This window comes from Amblyomma maculatum, chromosome 3, assembly GCF_055883805.1.
Source record: "Amblyomma maculatum isolate TAMU_Amacu chromosome 3, ASM5588380v1, whole genome shotgun sequence".
Taxonomy (NCBI): Eukaryota; Metazoa; Arthropoda; class Arachnida; order Ixodida; family Ixodidae; genus Amblyomma; species Amblyomma maculatum.
Genome location: NC_139346.1, coordinates 109858152 through 109877652, shown reverse-complemented (window position 1 = coordinate 109877652; position 19501 = coordinate 109858152). Strand labels below are relative to the sequence as shown.

The 19501-nt window shown below is 50.7% G+C and overlaps 1 protein-coding gene across 1 annotated transcript in view; it reads right to left on the bottom strand.

The window, feature by feature from the left end:
* LOC146195678 (LIM/homeobox protein Lhx1-like) overlaps window positions 1-19501 on the bottom strand; it is a 196223-nt gene that overhangs the window by 104858 nt on the left and 71864 nt on the right. The window contains exon 2 of the mRNA XM_084597875.1: window positions 18456-18712. Coding sequence (XP_084454001.1) covers window positions 18456-18712 — 257 coding nt within the window. The remainder of the gene's footprint in view (window positions 1-18455; window positions 18713-19501) is intronic.

Below are 19501 nucleotides of genomic sequence, written 5' to 3'. Positions count from 1 at the left end.
CAGTGTGCACGCGTGTACAGCGACACGTAACAGATGCCGGAATAATATAAAAAGCTAAAAAAAAAAGAAATACCGCTTCCTTCATTACACGGGCCACGCCACGGGTGGATCATCCGGCCACAAAACAAACAGATAAATCAAGGCGAACTTGTAGTATGTGTGTAATTCACTCCACCTGTTTTTCGCCTCTAACCTCACCTCCCCCTTCCCCATATTCTGTGTGCGCGTGACGAAGCAGCTACTACACACCATAACCGCTGTACGGACCAAAGACAAACACGAAAGGTCGAAACAGCGAAAACACGCCACGGGTGGGTTGACATACGCCGCTTCCTCATAAGTCGCGCTCATATATGCCTCCGCGGTGGTGATCAGGTCAAAGCACTTGCCGCCTACAGAGAACGAACGTCTGTGTTTTCGTGCGTGTGACACAAGCTGCGCCAGCGCGGACTGAAAGCACGCCTTGGAAGTGCGTATACCATTCGCTTTTAAAAAGTGGTTGCCAGCACGAAATAAAAATGGAAGCAGGAGACCGTAATTTGTGTCCCCCCTCTAGAGCGGCATTCTTTTTGCCTTTTCGGCCGGCAAACGCGTTTTCTCTGAGCCGCGGCGACAGCGGTGGCTTTGTTCCTATGCTTCATTTTCTTCCTTTTTTTTGTCTTTGGACGGGGGCGCTACCTTTTGTCCAATTAAACGAGTGTGCCGTTTATTAGACTCTCAGCCCCCCTACAGCGTCGGCAGCAACTGCGGCGAGTGCGGTTTCGCTTTCGCGTTTCTTTTTATATGACTGTTTTGTCGCAGCTGCCGGGAAGTAGTACGCGTGCGCGCGCAGTGGGATGCGTTTCCTGTCTCAATGTTTCACTCCAATGTTGCCTCTAGCCCCTTCTGTAGCAGCACGATGGGTCATGAACGATGTGGAAGTTTATCCACAATGGTCCGTCCGTATACATATTTCGTTTCTGATGTATATAGTGAAACGTAAAACACTATCTCGTCTGGATTTTCTGTTATGTTTAGGTTCATGGGTTTATGCACTATAACACAAATGATGGGCCTTTGTATACAAATTCGGCTTGGTCTTAAGCATCGTCCATAAAATTCAGCCTATAAAGTAATTCTTTGACAACTAGAGACACAAAGGTCAGGGAGACACGCCTGGACACCAGTCTAATTAAAAGACCTGTACAAGCAGTCTCTGCGCTCAGACTCTCTCTGTAGCATCGTTTTTCATATCCGTCACGTTGCCACGAAAATTCACTGACGTTACACTTGGGATTCAGCGGTCTCTCCACTGACATTCCTGGTCTCGGTAAAGCGGAGTACACCACATTAACCGCCAGTCCAACTCCGACTGCTCGCATCCCGTCCATTCCAAAGAGCTATCACTGTGGGCGGACACCGTGTGCAGCTCTATCGAAGGGACCCATATCGCGAAGGGATCATCCGCAGCAGCGCACGTCTGTCGGGTGCTCCCCGACGCCACTGCGGTACGCGCCGGCCCTGGCCTCTTTTCCCTCCCGCGGACAGGCGACGCACCGATGGGCTGGGCGCCTTTGTTTCGGGCGGACGTCGGTCCCTTATCGGGAAGAAGGGGGGCAGAGGCGATCCCCTTCTTCCTCGGGGGCTGCACGCGGTGGTGGCGGCGGTGTTTCAGCAACACCGCACCAAGGAAGCCTGCCTGCAGTGCCGAGGGAACGCGGACAGTTTGTGTAAAGCGAGCCGTCGTACTGCGCGCCTTTCCCTTGATCGTTCGTGCGTGCGGGGAAGACGTCGATGCCCTCCTGTGATAGCGATGGCCGCGCGCGGTCGGACTTTGCTGCCCTTATCTCAAAAGGGGAGAAGGGAGCGGTGAGCTGCCGAGTTCGTGCTCTTTGGTTTGGGCAGTCCTGCTGAGTCACCCTCTTCCTCAGCGTGAGATCGCTGGACGTTTCTGGTCCTAGTTTTCAGGTCCCCAAAGTAATATTTTGGAAGGTAATACAGAATGGTCAGTGGAGGCCCAATGTGGAAGTTTGCAATAGAAACGATTTTCGCGCTGATATATGTTGTAATTACACGAGGTTTTGGTTTGTCACGTTCATGAAGAGAACACAAATGACAAATGAGGGTCTAGTTATAAAATACATATAAAGGGAGCCAGGAGGCCTTGGCACCATTGAAAGCACAGAGATTTGTGTATGTGTGTGTGTCCATGGTTCCAATGTGAAATATTAATATAATTATAAAAGTAATGTTATCCGCGTAAGATCATGCTCCACGTGAAAAGCACGGTAGCACGACAGTTGATAATTGAACAGCCGTCACCGTAGCTCAGCAACGGACGCGAAATTCGCCGCGCACGGGAGTGGGTTCGGATCCCAGCAGCGAGACGTGATTGTTTTCCTTCCTCTTTCTAATCATTTACTTCTATGATTACATTGCTATTTCGCACGCACGCACACACACTCACAACGAAATCCCCTGTGCTTTGCTTTCCTTGATGTTACTGGCTTTTGGCTTCCTTTATATTTCATGAACAGAGAATGATAAGCAATCCGTTTAAACCTTTGGGTATACATGTGTATACAGCATATGTATACGTCAGCGACGTCAACAAAAGTAGTAGCAGGGATTTATTCATAAACAACTGGGCCAAATTTAGTGGTGGGATTCCTTCATTTCCGAAAGAAGCCATTGTCGTGACGCTGGGGCTATGTCGACCCGGCCTTCACTTGGTAGCGTGCAGAGACTCGGGGTTGAAGTAGGATTGAATCTTCGAAGTTGGTGAAATATGTACAAGCAGGTTTAATGGCACTTTGAGAAAACTTATTTACAATATTTACACGAAAAAGAAGGGTACATCAGCAAAATGGCAAGCGTTAAGAGTTCATAGCGAGAAGCGACTGGATGAGCCGTTTACCCAGGGCTCAGAGCGACATTTCGTGCTCTGCAGCGTCCTTAAAACCCCCCCATGTCCAGCCCCTCTCTGAAGATGTTGACCAACCAAATCCAGGGCACGCCCCTCAGGTATCGGCATCCAATCGAACACATCACTGCACTGATGGTCTGAAGCACCGACTGGTCCGGCATTCATTCGTTGGGCGTGATCACTTGTTGGCGGGAAAAGCTTGGGAACGGCGAGGAGAGGAGGTACATTTCCATTCTTCAGCAAAGAAACCACAGGCTGGTTCTGACAAGGGGTTTTACTTCTCAGAAACCCGAGTGCACGTGGCGCCGCATAGGGCTCCCTACATTGTCCCTTTTCGACAATTGCAAATCTTTCCTGCATTCCCGGGAAATCACTTAATGGCCGTATGAGTCATGCTCCTTTCTTGTCCTGCACGTCAGCGGACATGTCACTCTGTCGTCTCCTTTGGATAGGAGGCATTCATCACTGGAGGATAGCACTTCTCGACTGGAAGGGTGAACAAAAGAAAGAAAGCACTTCCTGCTATTTCCAGGAGGGGGACGTTTCTTTGTGTTTTTCCAGACGTTCTCTTGACAGGGTCAATTTGGCATTTGCAGGTTGTCCACAAAGCAAAACAGGCTTACAAAACAGGATTCCTGGAAACAGGCTCACTTAGAGCCATTGGACCATCACCACATTTTCACAATACTTTTCCATGCCCACAGGCGAACAATAGAGCGCGCAAATGCGGATGCTTGGTCGTAACAGCCTCCTCCCCCGCCAGAAGAGTCTCGGAGGGCAGCAGTCCCAGCTGCTGCATGAAGAGACGACTTAATGGCCTGCACGTGAACGCTTGAAGCTCGCTGTTGCTTGTCGCGTTGTCTTGATTGTTGTAGGCCAAATTGCTCGAGCTGTCTGAAACTCAACCACATGTCGAAGCAAGCACTCGGCTCCCGTCTGAAGAGACCAGGTCAAAAGAAAACTGCCATTGTTGTTCGAGAAAAGCCCACTCTCAAGACGTTCAGGACCCACGTATTCCTAGAAAACCAAACGTGCTGCTTTACATAGCCACACATATACAAGCGCACGAAAAAAAAAACCTGATTATCAATTTGGATACATGGTGAGGAACATCTCGGACCGCTTAGAAAGAGCGGCTAAGCGCGTCCGCATTCCCATTTAACTTCCCCTTTTTGTATCTTATTTCAAAATTGTACTGCTGTAAAATCAAGCTCCACCTAAGAAGGCGACTGTTCTTCGATGTCGCAGTTTGCAGCCAAGCCAGGGGACAATGGTCCGTCTCTACGGTGAATTTGGCCCCTCCAAGATAGCACTGCAATTTTTGAATGGCCCATACAATGCAAGCGCATTCTTTCTCTGACGCGCAATAAGCCCTCTCTCTAGAACTCAGTTTTCTGCTCAAGTAGAGCACGGGGTGCTCATTACCGTCGTCATCTCTCTGGCAGAGAACAGCACCTAACCCTCGATCACTGGCATCACACTGGACCGTGAATTCTCGGTCATAGTCTGGAGCTCGCAATACCGGACGGCTAATCAGCACAGCCTTCAGGTTTACGAAGGAGGCTTCCTTTTGTTCGTCCCAGACTACATTTGTCGGTTCTGTCCTGCGGAGAGCGTCGGTCAGAGGGCTAGCCAAAGCTGAATAGTTAGGGATGTAGTGATTGTAGTACCCAGTCAGACCCAGGAATGCTCGAATTTCCGTCTTCGTGCTCGGCCGCGGGTAGTCTGCTACCGCAGAAATCTTAATCTCGCTGGGTTTCCTGAAACCTTGACCTACATTGTGACCCAAGTAGTCCACGGTCGCCCTTGCCAGGCAACATTTCTCGGCCTTTACGGTTAGTCCAGCTTGACGCAAAAGGCTCAGTACAGCTCTTAGATGTACCATATGGTCCGCCCATGAGTCGGAAAAAACCGCAATGTCGTCTAAATAAGGCACCGCGAATGTTTCACACCCCTTTAAAACCCTATCCATGAGTCGGGAAAAACAAAATGGAGCATTTTTGAGCCCGAAACTCATCATTGTTGGCTGGTAGCTGCCCGTCGGAGTGACGAAAGCCGCGTATCTGCTGGCGCGTTCAGTGAGCGGTACTTGCCAGTATCCTCGAGTAAGGTCCAGCGTAGTCACATATGCCGCTCTACTGACCTGTTCTACTCTCTCCTCAATATTCGGAATAGGATACACTTGATCCCTGGTGAGAGAATTTAGCTTTCGGTAGTCTACCACAGGCCTCGGGTCTTTACCTGGAGCTTCTACTAAGATCATAGGCGAAGCATAATCGCTTTCCGAGGGTTTTATTACTCCCAATTCCAGCATGCGAGTTACTTCCCTATCCAGAATTTCTCTTTGCCTTGGAGAAAATCGGTAGCACCTTGATCGCACTGGCACGTCTGAAGTCAGCTCAATATCGTGCTCAGTCAAATCAGTTCTGCCTGGCCTGTCCACGAAGCAGGCCTCAAACTCTGTTATTATCTCGCCCAGATCGGACAGCTGGGATTTCTTTAGTTCTCCTCTCTGCTCCGTCTTTTTGAGAAGCTCCTGAGCGTTGCTTCCTTTTCCGCTGAGGCAAATCAAGTTGTCCCCCATCTCCTCGGGAAGGTTTAACGTTAGATTTACCACGGCTTCCCTCTGCACATAAGGCTTCATAAGATTGCAATGATAAATGCGCACTTCTTTACGCCTACCGGGAATTTTCACTGCGTAGTTAGTGTTAGAAAGCTTTGCAACGACTTCAGCCGGTCCTTCCCACTGTACTTCGAGCTTATTCTGCCTTGAACTTCTCAGCAACATCACCTGGTCCCCGATACAAAACGTCATTTGACGGGCTGTCTTATCATAGTACACCTTGGAACGAGCCTGGGCTGACTTCATGCTGGCCTCAACGAGTTCCTTAGTGTTATGTAAGCGATTCAAGAGGTTCAGAATGAATTCTACTACTGTTGGGTCTTCTCCGCGCCCCTCCCAGGCTTCGCGCACCATTCGCAAAGGGGAGCGCAGTGACCTTCCGTACACCAACTCGGCTGGGCTAAATCCAGTGGATTCGTGCGGCACTGACCGCAAAGCGAAAAGCGCTGCAGGCAGGCAGGTATCCCATTCGCGCTTGTTTTCATAGCACAGTCCCCTCAGGACTCGTTTGAGAACAGAGTGCCATCTTTCTACGCTGTTGCTCTGCGGATGATGGATCGAGCTATGCACTACCTTAATGCCGCATCGCTCGAGAAATGAGGTGGTGAAGACACTCGTGAAAACGCTACCCTGATCACTTTGGACCTCGGAAGGGAATCCAACTCGTGCAAACACTGACAGCAGCGAATCCACTACACTCTTGGACGTCACCTCGCGCAGCGGAACAGCCTCTGGAAACTTTGTGGCTGGGCATAACATAGTGAGGATATAACGGTACCCTGACTCTGTCACAGGAAGTGGCCCAACTACATCTATTACTAACCGGTGAAACGGCTCGGTAATGATTGGTACTAACACCATCGGAGCTTTCCACTTATCTTGCGCCTTTCCAACCCGCTGGCACGTGTCGCATGACCGTACAAAATTTTCCGTGTCCTTAAAACATCCAGGCCAATAGTATTCTTGCAACAGCCTCTGCTTTGTTTTCTTTATTCCAAGGTGACATGACCACGAGCTGCCATGGGAAAGTCGCAGTAAGTCTCCGCGATACTTTTGGGGAACGACTAATTGGTCCCGCTCTACTCCGCGCTTATCCTTGAATAAGCGATACAGCACTCCCTTTCTCATCTCGAAAGAAATATTGTTTGCTGTCTTAGTGGCGCGGTGGCGCTCCCTTATCTCCTGTATCTTGGGATCATTGGCTTGCTCTATAGCTAAGTCCTCTCGGGTTCCACTTAAAAGTCTCGTGAGATTACTAGACACTGGCGGCAAGAGGTTACTCTCAAGAACGTCCTCATTCCGCGTCTCATCAAGCTCCCTTTCAAGTTGACATATCTGAGATGCCTCGCTCTCAAAGTTTTCTGACCTGCTATCTTCCGCATTTACCACTGTTTTAACTGCCGTTTCCTCCGCTGTGGATTTTTCTGGAATGAGCAGTGTAGCTAGTTCTCGCGCTTTTGAACGTGTTAAGGCTTGCACAACTCTGTCTCCGAAAAGGATGCCCCTCTTTCGCAGCAGCATGTCCGATTTGTTGGAGAACAAATACGGATAGCACTTAGGAAGCTTTCCTGAAACGGCCGCCTCGGTTGTTAATTCGCCGAAAGGGCCCTCGATGACCACGTTCGCGATTGGCAAGCACACACTCTGTTCCTCCACTACCTGGCGGATCCATGCACACTGTCCTGTATAGTCGGAGGGCGACACATACGCCGGATGGACAACATCCATCGTTGCGGCCGAATCGCGCAGTACCTTGCAAGGCTTCCCGTTGACTACTAGGTCATGCAGGTAGGGTTCTAAAAGCTGCATATTTTCATCGCAGTCACTGACATACGAGAAAGCAATCTTTTCTTTCCGGCAGTTGACGGCAATGTGACCCTGCTCATTACACCTAAAGCATGTGAGCGGCTTCCTAGCCTCAAGCTTATTCTTTGTGTTCTGCACGTTGGTCACTTCCCCACTTTTCTCACTGCCGTCCTTTCTAGGGAATCTGCCTGAAGAAACCTTCATTTCTTCGTTTCCAACTCTAGCAAAGTGCCTTTCCTGACGGTTTTTCACACTGAACTTGGGATTGCGGGGCCTATCCACTGCTGGGTTGCTGAATTGTCGGCGCGAAGCATACTCCTCAATAAGTTCGGCAGCTTCAGTTGCCGACTTAATTTCGCCTCGGTCCTGTAACCAATTTCTTTCTTTTTCTGGGAGGCAGTTATAAAACTGCTCCAAAAGAATTCGCTCGACTGCAGCGTCCCTATCACTGTAGGAATCTGTGCTCTTTAGCCACTCGCCCAAATTTACTCTTAAATTGTACAGGAATTCAGGGTAACTCTCGTCCCTGGACTTAGTAGCGTTCCGAAAACGTTGTCTGAACGCCTCGGCGCTAAGCCTATACTTTCTCAGAAGGCAAGCTTTGACCTTCTCGTAGTTGTCCGCGTCCTCCTTGCTTAGCCGCGCGACAACCTCCGCTGCCTCGCTGGGCAGAACCGTCAATAATCTCTGAGACCACGTGTCTCGCTGGAAGGACAGTTTTTCGCAAGTTCGCTCAAAGTTAGCCAGATACAGACCGATATCCCCTGATATCACATATGGCTGCATGTACTTTGACATCTTGAAATCTGCCTCCTTGTTGAGACGAGGTACCGCTAGCTGGGGACAATCGCCCGACCTCTTGCTCAACTCTAGTTCTAATTTCCGGAGCTCAATTTCTAGCTCCAGCTTTTTTGCTTCTCTTTCAATTTCACGCTCTTTCTGCTGTCTGAGCTGTTCCTTTTTTTGACCGATGAGGTTCCATGCTTCACTGAGCTCCTCATCATCGGTTCCCAGATCAGTGATTGCCTTTATAATCAAGGGTTTTCGTGCCAAACCACTTGTATCAATTCCCAATTCCTCACACAATAGCAACAGGTCCGGTTTCTGCAGCTTTTGTAGGTCCATGATCGCTCCGAGTGTCGGCTACTTCCAAAACAACTGTGCAAACTACCAACCTAAAGGCGTTTCCACACTCTCTTTACCAGTTCTAAAATCTAACCCTGTTCTAGAACCTGGTCCACATCAGAAGAAAAGCCAAGCACTCACCCACACATGCGATCGATGTTCCGAGCTGCCCTCTTGTTGGCCGATTGTTGCTCCTGCTTGTTGCTTGAGATGCCACCTCCGATCACAAGGTGTTGTGGCTTGTAGCTTCAGATCCACCTCCAATCACCAGATGTTGTGGCTTGTAGATTCAGATCCCAACGCTGGTCACCAGTGTTGGGGCTTGTAGATTCAGATCCCACCGCTGGTCACCAGTTGTCGTGACGCTGGGGCTATGTCGACCCGGCCTTCACTTGGTAGCGTGCAGAGACTCGGGGTTGAAGTAGGATTGAATCTTCGAAGTTGGTGAAATATGTACAAGCAGGTTTAATGGCACTTTGAGAAAACTTATTTACAATATTTACACGAAAAAGAAGGGTACATCAGCAAAATGGCAAGCGTTAAGAGTTCATAGCGAGAAGCGACTGGATGAGCCGTTTACCCAGGGCTCAGAGCGACATTTCGTGCTCTGCAGCGTCCTTAAAACCCCCCCATGTCCAGCCCCTCTCTGAAGATGTTGACCAACCAAATCCAGGGCACGCCCCTCAGGTATCGGCATCCAATCGAACACATCACTGCACTGATGGTCTGAAGCACTGACTGGTCCGGCATTCATTCGTTGGGCGTGATCACTTGTTGGCGGGAAAAGCTTGGGAACGGCGAGGAGAGGAGGTACATTTCCATTCTTCAGCAAAGAAACCACAGGCTGGTTCTGACAAGGGGTTTTATAATACTTCTCAGAAACCCGAGTGCACGTGGCGCCGCATAGGGCTCCCAACATTGTCCCTTTTCGACAATTGCAAATCTTTCCTGCATTCCCGGGAAATCACTTAATGGCCGTATGAGTCATGCTCCTTTCTTGTCCTGCACGTCAGCGGACATGTCACTCTGTCGTCTCCTTTGGATAGGAGGCATTCATCACTGGAGGATAGCACTTCTCCACTGGAAGGGTGAACAAAAGAAAGAAAGCACTTCCTGCTATTTCCAGGAGGGGGACGTTTCTTTGTGTTTTTCCAGACGTTCTCTTGACAGGGTCAATTTGGCATTTGCAGGTTGTCCACAAAGCAAAACAGGCTTACAAAACAGGATTCCTGGAAACAGGCTCACTTAGAGCCATTGGACCATCACCACATTTTCACAATACTTTTCCATGCCCACAGGCGAACAATAGAGCGCGCAAATGCGGATGCTTGGTCGTAACACCATACACAGCTAACCTCAGCCCTGCCTGGGCCCGCTACTTCAAGTCTGAGTCTGGCCTAGACCCGCAACGTCAAGCCCGAGCCCGGCCTGGCAAGCCAACAGGCCGGGCCGGCCCAAGCCCGTGCTCTAATCAGGCTGTGTGCGCGCTGCATACACGAATAAAAAAAAAAAAAAGAGAAAGGAATCTAAAAAAAAGGGGGGGGGCAGTATTCATACAAGACCAGCGCACCGTTGGCACCTTTAAACATATATATGTACATTCATTATCGTGCTATATTTGACACGCGAAATCGGCGGTCTATAGTCGTTGCTGTTGCTAGACTTTATCTGCACATAAATTTAACTGCGAAACTAAGGGTTACTTGACAACTGGACCTGAGCTGTTCATAAATGCCTGCCACAGCTCCATATTTTCAATGTCACTGCTTATTTTTGGGAGCTTTGAGCAAACCGAGATCGCATCTGAGAAGTTAGCTAGCTGAGATCCTAACGTATACATGTATACCAGTGCAATGTACGAGTATAAATTGTGAGTTGTGAATACGCACTTGTTGGCAATCGGCGCCATGTGTGTTCTTGGGCTTTAGTTGGGGTTTTGTGGCCGGCGGGATATTGTTTGCGGGCTAGTCGGCAGACATGCATGTGTACGTTCCGAGAATGTGGTATGTAGTGCACCCTTCTGAAAATGGCTCCCGTCTTTGATGCGCTGCTCGCTTTGTTGTGATACGCTGGCAGGCGTATACGGTAAAAATCAAAACGGACTCTCAGCGTGCCCATGACTATTTGCGAGAGAAAACGCTTGGCTCGTTTTCCAGACAAGCGCGCGGCAACTATACAAGCTCCGAGACGCGGGCCTGAGAGCCCGCGAACCAGTGGCCACTCGTTGTCACCCACGGCAGGCCAGCGGCAAAGGCTGGGAGCGCTCGGTATGTAGCCCTCGGACACAACAGCGCGTAGACGAACACGCCGACAACGCCACTGATGGCCGGAGGCTTCATTTATCTCCCGGCCAGACAGGGAAGAAAAGGAAGCGAGGGAGGAAATCGGGAGGTTTGTCCCTCCCCGCCGGCGATCAGTCCGAGCATTGCAGCGGGCGCATTCCCACCGATGGCTCCCTGTGTACACACACACGCTCCCTTCGGTCCCTATTTCTCCCTGGTGCGATACTCGTCCTCCCCTGCCTTCCTCTCCTCGGGGGATTCCCGACCCTCACGCCGCGCCACACTGGGCTCTGGCAACGAGGGAGAGCGGGGAAACGGAATCGATGGCCGCGGAATGTGTCAACCTGGGTCGTTTTCCTTCGCCCACAGTGGTGTGTACAGGAGCTTGCGTCCCAGGGAACACAGCGGTGCGGTGCGATATCCGGGGGGCGCTGGTCGTAGCTCACGCTCTATTGTGTTGTCGCCTGGCGCGGGCAGGGCTACGGCGCTTGTGGCTCGTCTCCTCGGGGAAAGAGACGGCAGCGTAAGGCTTGAGGCCTTGTATTTATAAAGACAACTGCAAGCGTCTTTGAAAACGCAGAAAGGGCAGGCAAATCACGGTATACAGTCAAACCCTCTTATAACAATATTGAAATTCCACGAAAATATCATTGTTATAATCAATATAATTGTTATAACTGGGCTCAGCTAAAACAAGAAAACATGAGAAACTTTAGAAATTTTATTAAAGGGGAAGTATCTAACACGTTTCACTTATTTGCAGGCAAAAATATGTAATCAATCAGCTTAAATTTAATTTGACTGCTTCACGCCAATATTGTTGGCATCTCTCTACAGGGCGTCCAGCTACATGCGGCACAAAGCTGAGTGAAAGATTGTTAGCAGAAATGATGTCCCGCAGGGACTTGATCCTTCTTAGGACTTCATGATGTTGTATGGCTGGTATGGTTGCAGTGTTTGTGACTTTGTTTTCGCCCTCAGTGACCAAATGTAATTATTATAATCCATATCTACTGTTACAGCATTGTTATCTGCGGGTTTTTTACCATAGAACACCAGGTAAAGCTGACGATGCTACGGCTGTTCGTTGTTATATCGAACATATTGCTCAGAGCGGTATTGTTATAAGTGGATTGGACTTTATATAGTTATACCCTCATGCCCTCCAAACTTTGACATCTTAGACGAGGCAGTCTTCAACGCTAAACACACGCAAAACTTAAGAGCCCAAATGTTCCGTAAGACTTGAGCTTAGGATGAGAGATCTTGAGTTATAAAAACAGGGAACGCTATATAGGGATACGATGAGAACCCCACTGCAGAGACTTTGACAAAAGTGTACGCCGTGATTACATATAGCATGGCGTGGCGAGGGGGTCATGAGGAATCAAATTACTGCTGCGTTGCCCATATTTAAACAGCCGGCATGAGTCTGCTCTTCCCACGGCTATGTATTTCAGTTTTCAGCACAAAGTCATGGAAATCAGCAGGCGCACTCTCGCGGATTTACGTATTTGTAAAGGGGACGACCAATTGTATTCACGTTGGTGTTTATAGTAGAGTGAGTAAACTGTTATTTATCCCCATAGCGCCAATAGGGACTGCGGTAAAAGTTCATAAAAAGGTAATTACATTTGTCTATTCTAGCTCTTCAGTCAGAATTAAGGGTTACTATGCTCTCTTTCTTTTTTTTTTTCCTCGGAAGCAGGAAAAATGTGAATGCTTATAAAATAATCTGCACGGTACACTGCATGCATTATCCAAAAGCGTGCATCAATCCGTCCTAATTTTTATATTCACCTAGCACGGCTTTGTGTTTTGAGGTACTAAGTGGGACGTATACCACTATAACTTCGCCATGCAGTGCTACGATTGCTCTGACGCAAAAAAGTACTACGTCAGAAAAAAAAAAAAATGCTTTGACTTGGACTTCACTGAGAAGTATATGCTTTATTTCTACAGGTATAGGCGTACTCAGCAAAATCAATAAAGAGGTGCATCGACTGTTATCATGCCAAGATTGTGCGGAACGTCTGGATTGTTACACAGATTTCGTAACCTCGTACAATGTCTACAGATTCCACAAAGTGCGCGGAGGAATGAAAATTTTCATATCGGTGGGGAGGGAGTTCGATTACGGCGCTGTTTTACTTTAAATAACAACTGTATTACGGCCGTGATGAATATCGTAAGTGCGTGGTTTCTATGGTGTCTGGCACACGCGGAAAGCTTTACTACATACACCCCGGGGAATGTAAGTGCAAAGTATATATGAATGTAAACTTAATGCGTTTTGGCACCGGTACAAAAGTCGGAGGTTAATTTTAAAATTCTCGCCCGAATTCCTCCGCCACCCGTCTTACGTTTGACCAGCAAAGCCTTCACTCATTACAGAGCGCTCCATGTGTCGGCGATGTATTTCTGCAGGGCGTTACTTTTATCTCGATCGCCAGGTCCCCGTGACGTCACGCGAGGCACCCTTTCGCAAGATATAGGCGGTGGCGTGCGCGGCACGACCGGCCGCGGACCTGACAGTGGCGCGCGAAGCAAATGGCCAACAAATGGCACAGTCGCGGCATGGCCCTGCCGCAATAGGCAGCTCGTGAATATTTGAGTAGCTTTCTCTCGGTGCCAGATTGGCGTGCGCGCTGTGCCGCTCTCGGCGCCCACGACGGATGGCTTCCGCGCGTGACTCGCGTGTTCGCCATTCTTCGACAGCGACTGCAGTGGCTAGGCCGGGTGTGCGTGCGTATGCACGCGCGCCCGCTTGTCGGGTGCAGCCGCACCAACCGGAGCGATGGTGAAATGGCGGACGCCACCGTTCGCGAACGCTGTGAAAAGCTGCGGTTCCTTTTCCGCAAGGAGTCCGACGCGGACCGAGGCCACGTTCGACACTGCAGACTGTGGCATTCGAAAGAAAGAAATTACGGAAGAGAATCGAGGCACCATTGCTGCTGCACGCGGTTGCACCAGCCTTAAGTACACACGCCTCATATGTCGTAAGATACAGCCTTTGTCAAAGTTGTAGAGCCCGGGAGGTTTGCTTCTGGGCCATAGTGGCACTGATTTAGAATTGGTAGAGGTTCTCCAAATTGGAGAGGGTAGGACAAAAAATCTTTTTGCCATCAAGAGATTCGGAACACTGAAAATGCATCACAAACCGCACAAAGGGGCTCAGAAGCAGACCTCCTGGACTGTACACTTTTGACGAGGACTGTGTGTATACAGGCGGCGGCGCGTACGCACGTGTTGGTCCTATAGTCGACTTTCAACTGTCAAGCAGGAGGTTGGCAAATACAACCGATTTATTCTGCTACGGTTCCTGGCAGAGAAAAAGGAATGGAGATGCCCCCCATCACCTCATTCCTCCCTTCCCACCTTTCTTGGTGAATTTCGACGAGAACACACGCACATATCAGGTTAGGGTCGGCAGAAGGTCAGGTGGGCCGATGAGATAAGGAAATCTGCAGGGACGTGGTGGTATAGTTGCGGACAGAGGGCCGGGATGATTGCAGAGGTGTTCGGCATATGAGCGTATATCCACATCAACGGCGATGATGACACATGAAAGAGCACGTGCTGTTCTTATGTCCGCGTTGTGAACTGTGGCTGACACTTCCGTTATTGGACAAAAGGGGCAAGCGATGATGTGTGACGAATGCTCTTTGCTCGAAAGTTATTTATTGCGAAAGCAATACTACACCAGGTCTAACCGCTCGTCGCTGCGTGCCGTGTCCTTATTCAAACAGAAGGAGAACATGAAGAAGAAGAACGACAACAAGAACAAGAGGAAGAACAAAAAGAACGCTCGGTCACCCGCAGCTAATGCTTTCTCTCCATATTCGGTTCAGCAGCGTTGAACCCTCCTAATTTCTTTTTTTTTTTCCTTCATGTCATCGTGGTGGTAAAAGTAGCCGACCCACAGCGTCTGCAGCTCAGCGTTGCGAAGCGATGCTTGGGGCGCTTCCGGTGAAGCCACGCAGCGAGCGGACGAGAGGTTTCTCAATCGCAGAAATTTGTTGCTGCAGGATTGCGGTATAAATGCACTCATATAGACGGCCCGATCACAAACCCTCCGGCGTAGACGCTTTTGACCCATGGTGTATACGTGTGCCTGGTCGAAACAAGTGCCCCGAGGTCGATATTTTGCCGTCAACGGCGCGGCCGATGGAGGTTGTTCGAGGGCTTAAAAAAGTCGGGAAACCAATAATGCAGACTGGAAGACCATTATAAAGGAAACTAGCACAGCAGTATAATTCCTGAGCTTGAATAACCAGAAACTGGCGCAGCCTTTTTTATTTGTTGCAGGTAAGGTGGGCAACAACCTTTCTTCCGTTCTTCTCGGTACTCCAAGCATGCATTGGTGCTCTGAACGCTCCTAGTTCGCCCGTGATGCGAGGCAGGCGTGTCCGCAGCACGCATATCCAGGGACCATGGCCGCAGCACTGTCTGTCCACGAGCGGACGCGAAGAACCCGTGACCAATCGCTTCTCCGCGCGCACTCTTCCAAGGGCCTATATACGTATACCGCTGTGAAAGCGCGCCGACTCGCTCGCACCGGCGCCGTCGCCGTTTTGGCGGCCCGGGCACACAATTGTCGGAGCGGCTAACTCAACAAGAGTGTAGATGGATAATCATGCGTGCCGGCTAAAATTAAAAAAAAAAGAAAGGGCAAAATCGTATAGAAAGGTGCGAAATCGGGTGCGAGAACAAACGGAATTATCGTCAAGTCCCCCCCTACCAACGCTGCTCTTCGACCGGCAGCATGCCTTCGCAGCGGTTATCCTGTTCTTCTGGGGCCAGGAGTGGGCATCCGGCAGCTAGAGTTCATTTGTTCAAGCCATTGTGTCGGTTCAAGATAGGAACTGCTGGACGTAGATGGCAACATTCATTTCTCCATGATTCACGCGGACTGCGAAAGGAAGCGCGGCAAGAACACCGTCATAAGAGCTCAGGTCTATCTTGATATACCGTTATCGCAGCACAGATGAGTCTGAACACTGAAAACAAGAAATTAGTATACGCGGTGACAGTGTAACAAAATGCTTTTGGCGGCAGTCGCCGCCGGAGCTGGAGCTGAGTGCACCATAAAGTGCATGACGTAGACTTCTTTCATAGTTATGTTACCGGGGACATATGATGTGGGCGCCGCCTTAATCAGCGATAACTTTCTGCCATCGTGCAACAGATCGCATATATTGACGCGGGGAGACGACCTCCACCAGTGCGCTGTATCCACGCGATCGCCAGAGCCAAACACAACAATCGGTCAACTGGCCTCGGTAAAGCTTGCTGAGCTGCCCCTGAGCTTCTGTACTTCGCGAAATATCGTCTTTTACCGTCGCGAAGTACCGTTTGGACACACAAAAGAAACGAACGACCTGGAAAAAAGCAAGTGCGCCTCTCGTCCTTCACAAAGCAGCCCCTCCCTCCTCGTCGCGACTCGAGTTCGCGTATCGCCGACCGCATTCGCGCATAGAACGGTTGAAGCTCCCTTTTGGAATTTTCGCGATACGCTGAAAGGCAGCGTCGCAACGTCGGGGTCGACTGGCCTCTCCACACAAGCGAAACAACCATCAAGAACTTGCACACTGTGACTGGAGAAGTGCACGCGTACCCTTAAATGACACGCGGCTGCCTCGCCTTCGGCGTTACCACGATCGACCCGCCATCGTCCATTGCGTGCCGAACTGCTGCGCATTCGTCCTAACCTGTGAACCCGAAAGTTCCGGCCTCTATTCCTGCAAGTGCAGTTCCAGACCAAGTGCTTGAGGACGCGGCGCCTGGGGGCTGCAAACAACAAGAGGCGGCGTGGCCCGGACACGCCCGCACACCTCGGCCGCCGATTGTCCGGGCGTCCGAACGCACCGGCGCCGACAAGCCGCCCATATTGACGCCGCAAGGGCGACCTTGCTGCGGACACGAGCTGTCTGTCAGGTCGCGCCGAAGAAGAAGGAACTGCCCCCGCCGTGCGCGCACGCGTCTGCATGCGAGCGCGGGGCCGACAGCGGGCTCCTCCGGCGGAGTCGCGCCGACACGCGTCACTGGACGCTCGAGGGGCCGCTGTTGACTCCGCGTGTGTGTGAGTTGCCCGGGGGCTACCTGCGTGTTTGCCGGCCGCCGCGTTCCTTTTGTTGAGCGGCGGAGGGCGCGAGCGCCGGCGTCGCAGTCGTTCGCGGACCGAGCGCGCAGTCCTTTGTTGGCCAGACAGCTCGTCCGTCATCATTGCCGACGCGGCCACCTTTGTCTTGGCGCCGTTTAGCTACGGCCGCGCGCCCCTGTCGCCCGTTGGCGCGCGCGCTCTCGGAAACGCCACCGCGTCTTTCTTTTGCTTTCCGGTCGCCAGTTGGCTTTGACCATCCAAAGCCCTCGCACCTCCTCTTTTTTTTTTCCCCCCCACCGCGGCGCGCTGGCCCCGAGACGGCGGTCAGTCTGCCGAGCGTTGCGTGATGCGCCGTCCGCTGGCTGGCTGCCTGGCGGACGCACCGCTCCCGACACTGCTGCAGCGGCGGCGGACATCGGCGAGCGCGTTCCTGACGCCCGTGATGGCGGTTGCGCAACCAGTGACGAACGGGGACGAGGTTGCTCGGGGAGGGAAAAGGGCGCGCATGCAGTGGTCGGCCGCCCTTGGCGTGTGAGTGCGAGAAACGCATGCATGTGCGCGCCTTTTGTGGTCAGCCGAGGTGTGCGCGCCAGTGTCTTTTGGCTCGCTCACGCACACTGTCCTGTGGTGCGGTGCCGAGGAACGATTGCCGTTGTAACGAGTTCCGCCACTGCTCGGAGAAACGCGCTGGGCTGCGATTTAGCTTGGTGCTGCTGCCATATGGCGGCGGTACAGATCGTCTATAGTGCGCTACAGCATTTCTATAAAAAATATGCCCCTCCTGTTTAACTTCTGAACATGCAGCGTGATTCCTCTGGAAGGTGGAAATGAATTCTCGTTTGTCTCTTTCTGAGCTTCCGGAGTATGGGGTTCCCAGCATAGCACTGTAGGGAATGTTCAGGGTCTGCCCTTTCATTTTGTGTGCGACTGATGAGTTCGGCTTTCTATCGTCGCCCCCAATAATGCATAACCGGAATAGGTACCCTGATAGGTTGACGTGACGCAAACTTTATGACAGGTGGAGAGTGGGCATACATATATATTGGAATGAGAAACAATCAGAATGCGAGTTCTGCGTGTTTAGAGCAGAATATTTGCTGGTCGTCATTTGCTAAGGGGTGTATTCAATGAAAACTGGCCTTTGGTAAAATCGTGCCATAGCCCTGCTTTAACTTCTGCGCCGGCAGTAGACAGCATCACCATAAACCATAGCAGGAAATCATTTTCTTTTCTTAAAAACGTCTTCTTAGCGCGCGACGGTGTTCACACAGAAATTTCACACACACACGCACGCACGCACGCACGCACGCACACACACACACACACACACACACACACACACACACACACACACACACACACACACACACACACACACACACACACACACACACACACACACACACACACACACACACACACACACACACACACACACACACACACACACACAAATATATAAACTTAAAAAGTGCTTTACAACGAGTGCAAGATGCCGGCGATACCCTCAGTTCTTCGAGTGCGGACTGCTAAAAAGATATTTTCCCGACGGAGTATGTTGTGAAAATTCCTCGATTTCCATGCAGCATTTATACCAATTAACACACTGACCGGCGGGTGGCGGCGGCTGGTTGGGTGGCTGCTGGGGTGGTGGTGGCTGCTGGTTGGGCTGGTGCCTGGCGAGGTAGTCGTCCTTGCACACGAAGCGATGCTCGTCCAGCACGTACAGCTCTTCGCCCGTCGACAGCTGCTTGCGGCACACCAGGCAGGTGAAGCACTTGAGGTGGAACACCTTGCTCCGAGCGCGACGCACCAGGTCCGTCGGCGAGATGCCCAGCGAACAGCCCGCGCACTTGGTGCCGAAGCGCCTGCGCAACAGAGACGCGCACCTATGACGCACTGCCGCCATGGGTAAACGATGTATCGCAAAAGTGATCCGTATTTCGCACTGACCGATTTTGTAAGCCGGCATAAAATGGTAAACGTTACACTTATCAATACCGTAGATTATACATAGAACCAGCATGTTCTGGTTTGCTTTAGTTGGCATTTTTCTCCTTTAAAAGCCTTGTCGTAATGAGGCCCTTAACAACAGAGTATGCCCCAGCACATGTATTGTTTCGAGAGCTCCACATACCATGGCGAAGGGAGCGCCATATACCTGTAGTGTTTTCTTTGTCATTTGTCCTCAGCATTTGCGCAAGTGCTCATGCGTATCGTTTAAAAATACTGACAGACTCCTTTTACGTACAGTCACTGGCCGTGATATTGGAGAAGGGAGTGAATAAAACTGCCACAAGCAAAACTATAGCAGGTGTTAACGGCACGACGTAATGGCAACAAAAGTAGTGAAAATTATGCAAAGTCGAAGGAAGATGTTAGGTTATACGGTAAAGGTTACGGCACGCTACGAGTAAAATTGTAGCTGTCTGATATACCCACAGTGCCATCCAGCAACTACATAGTGTTGCTGTTGGAACAGCTCAATACGTCGACAGACAATCTTCTGACCTCGCGGTATGTCATAATTTCCTTCATCATATAGACATTTGCATCGGGCGAGGGAGTTGTCGAAATTCCTCCTCTCTGGATAGTCGGAAACCGGTTTGGCTGCAGCTTTGCACAGTGCTTGCGCGCGGTGAATACGACTGTTCAGT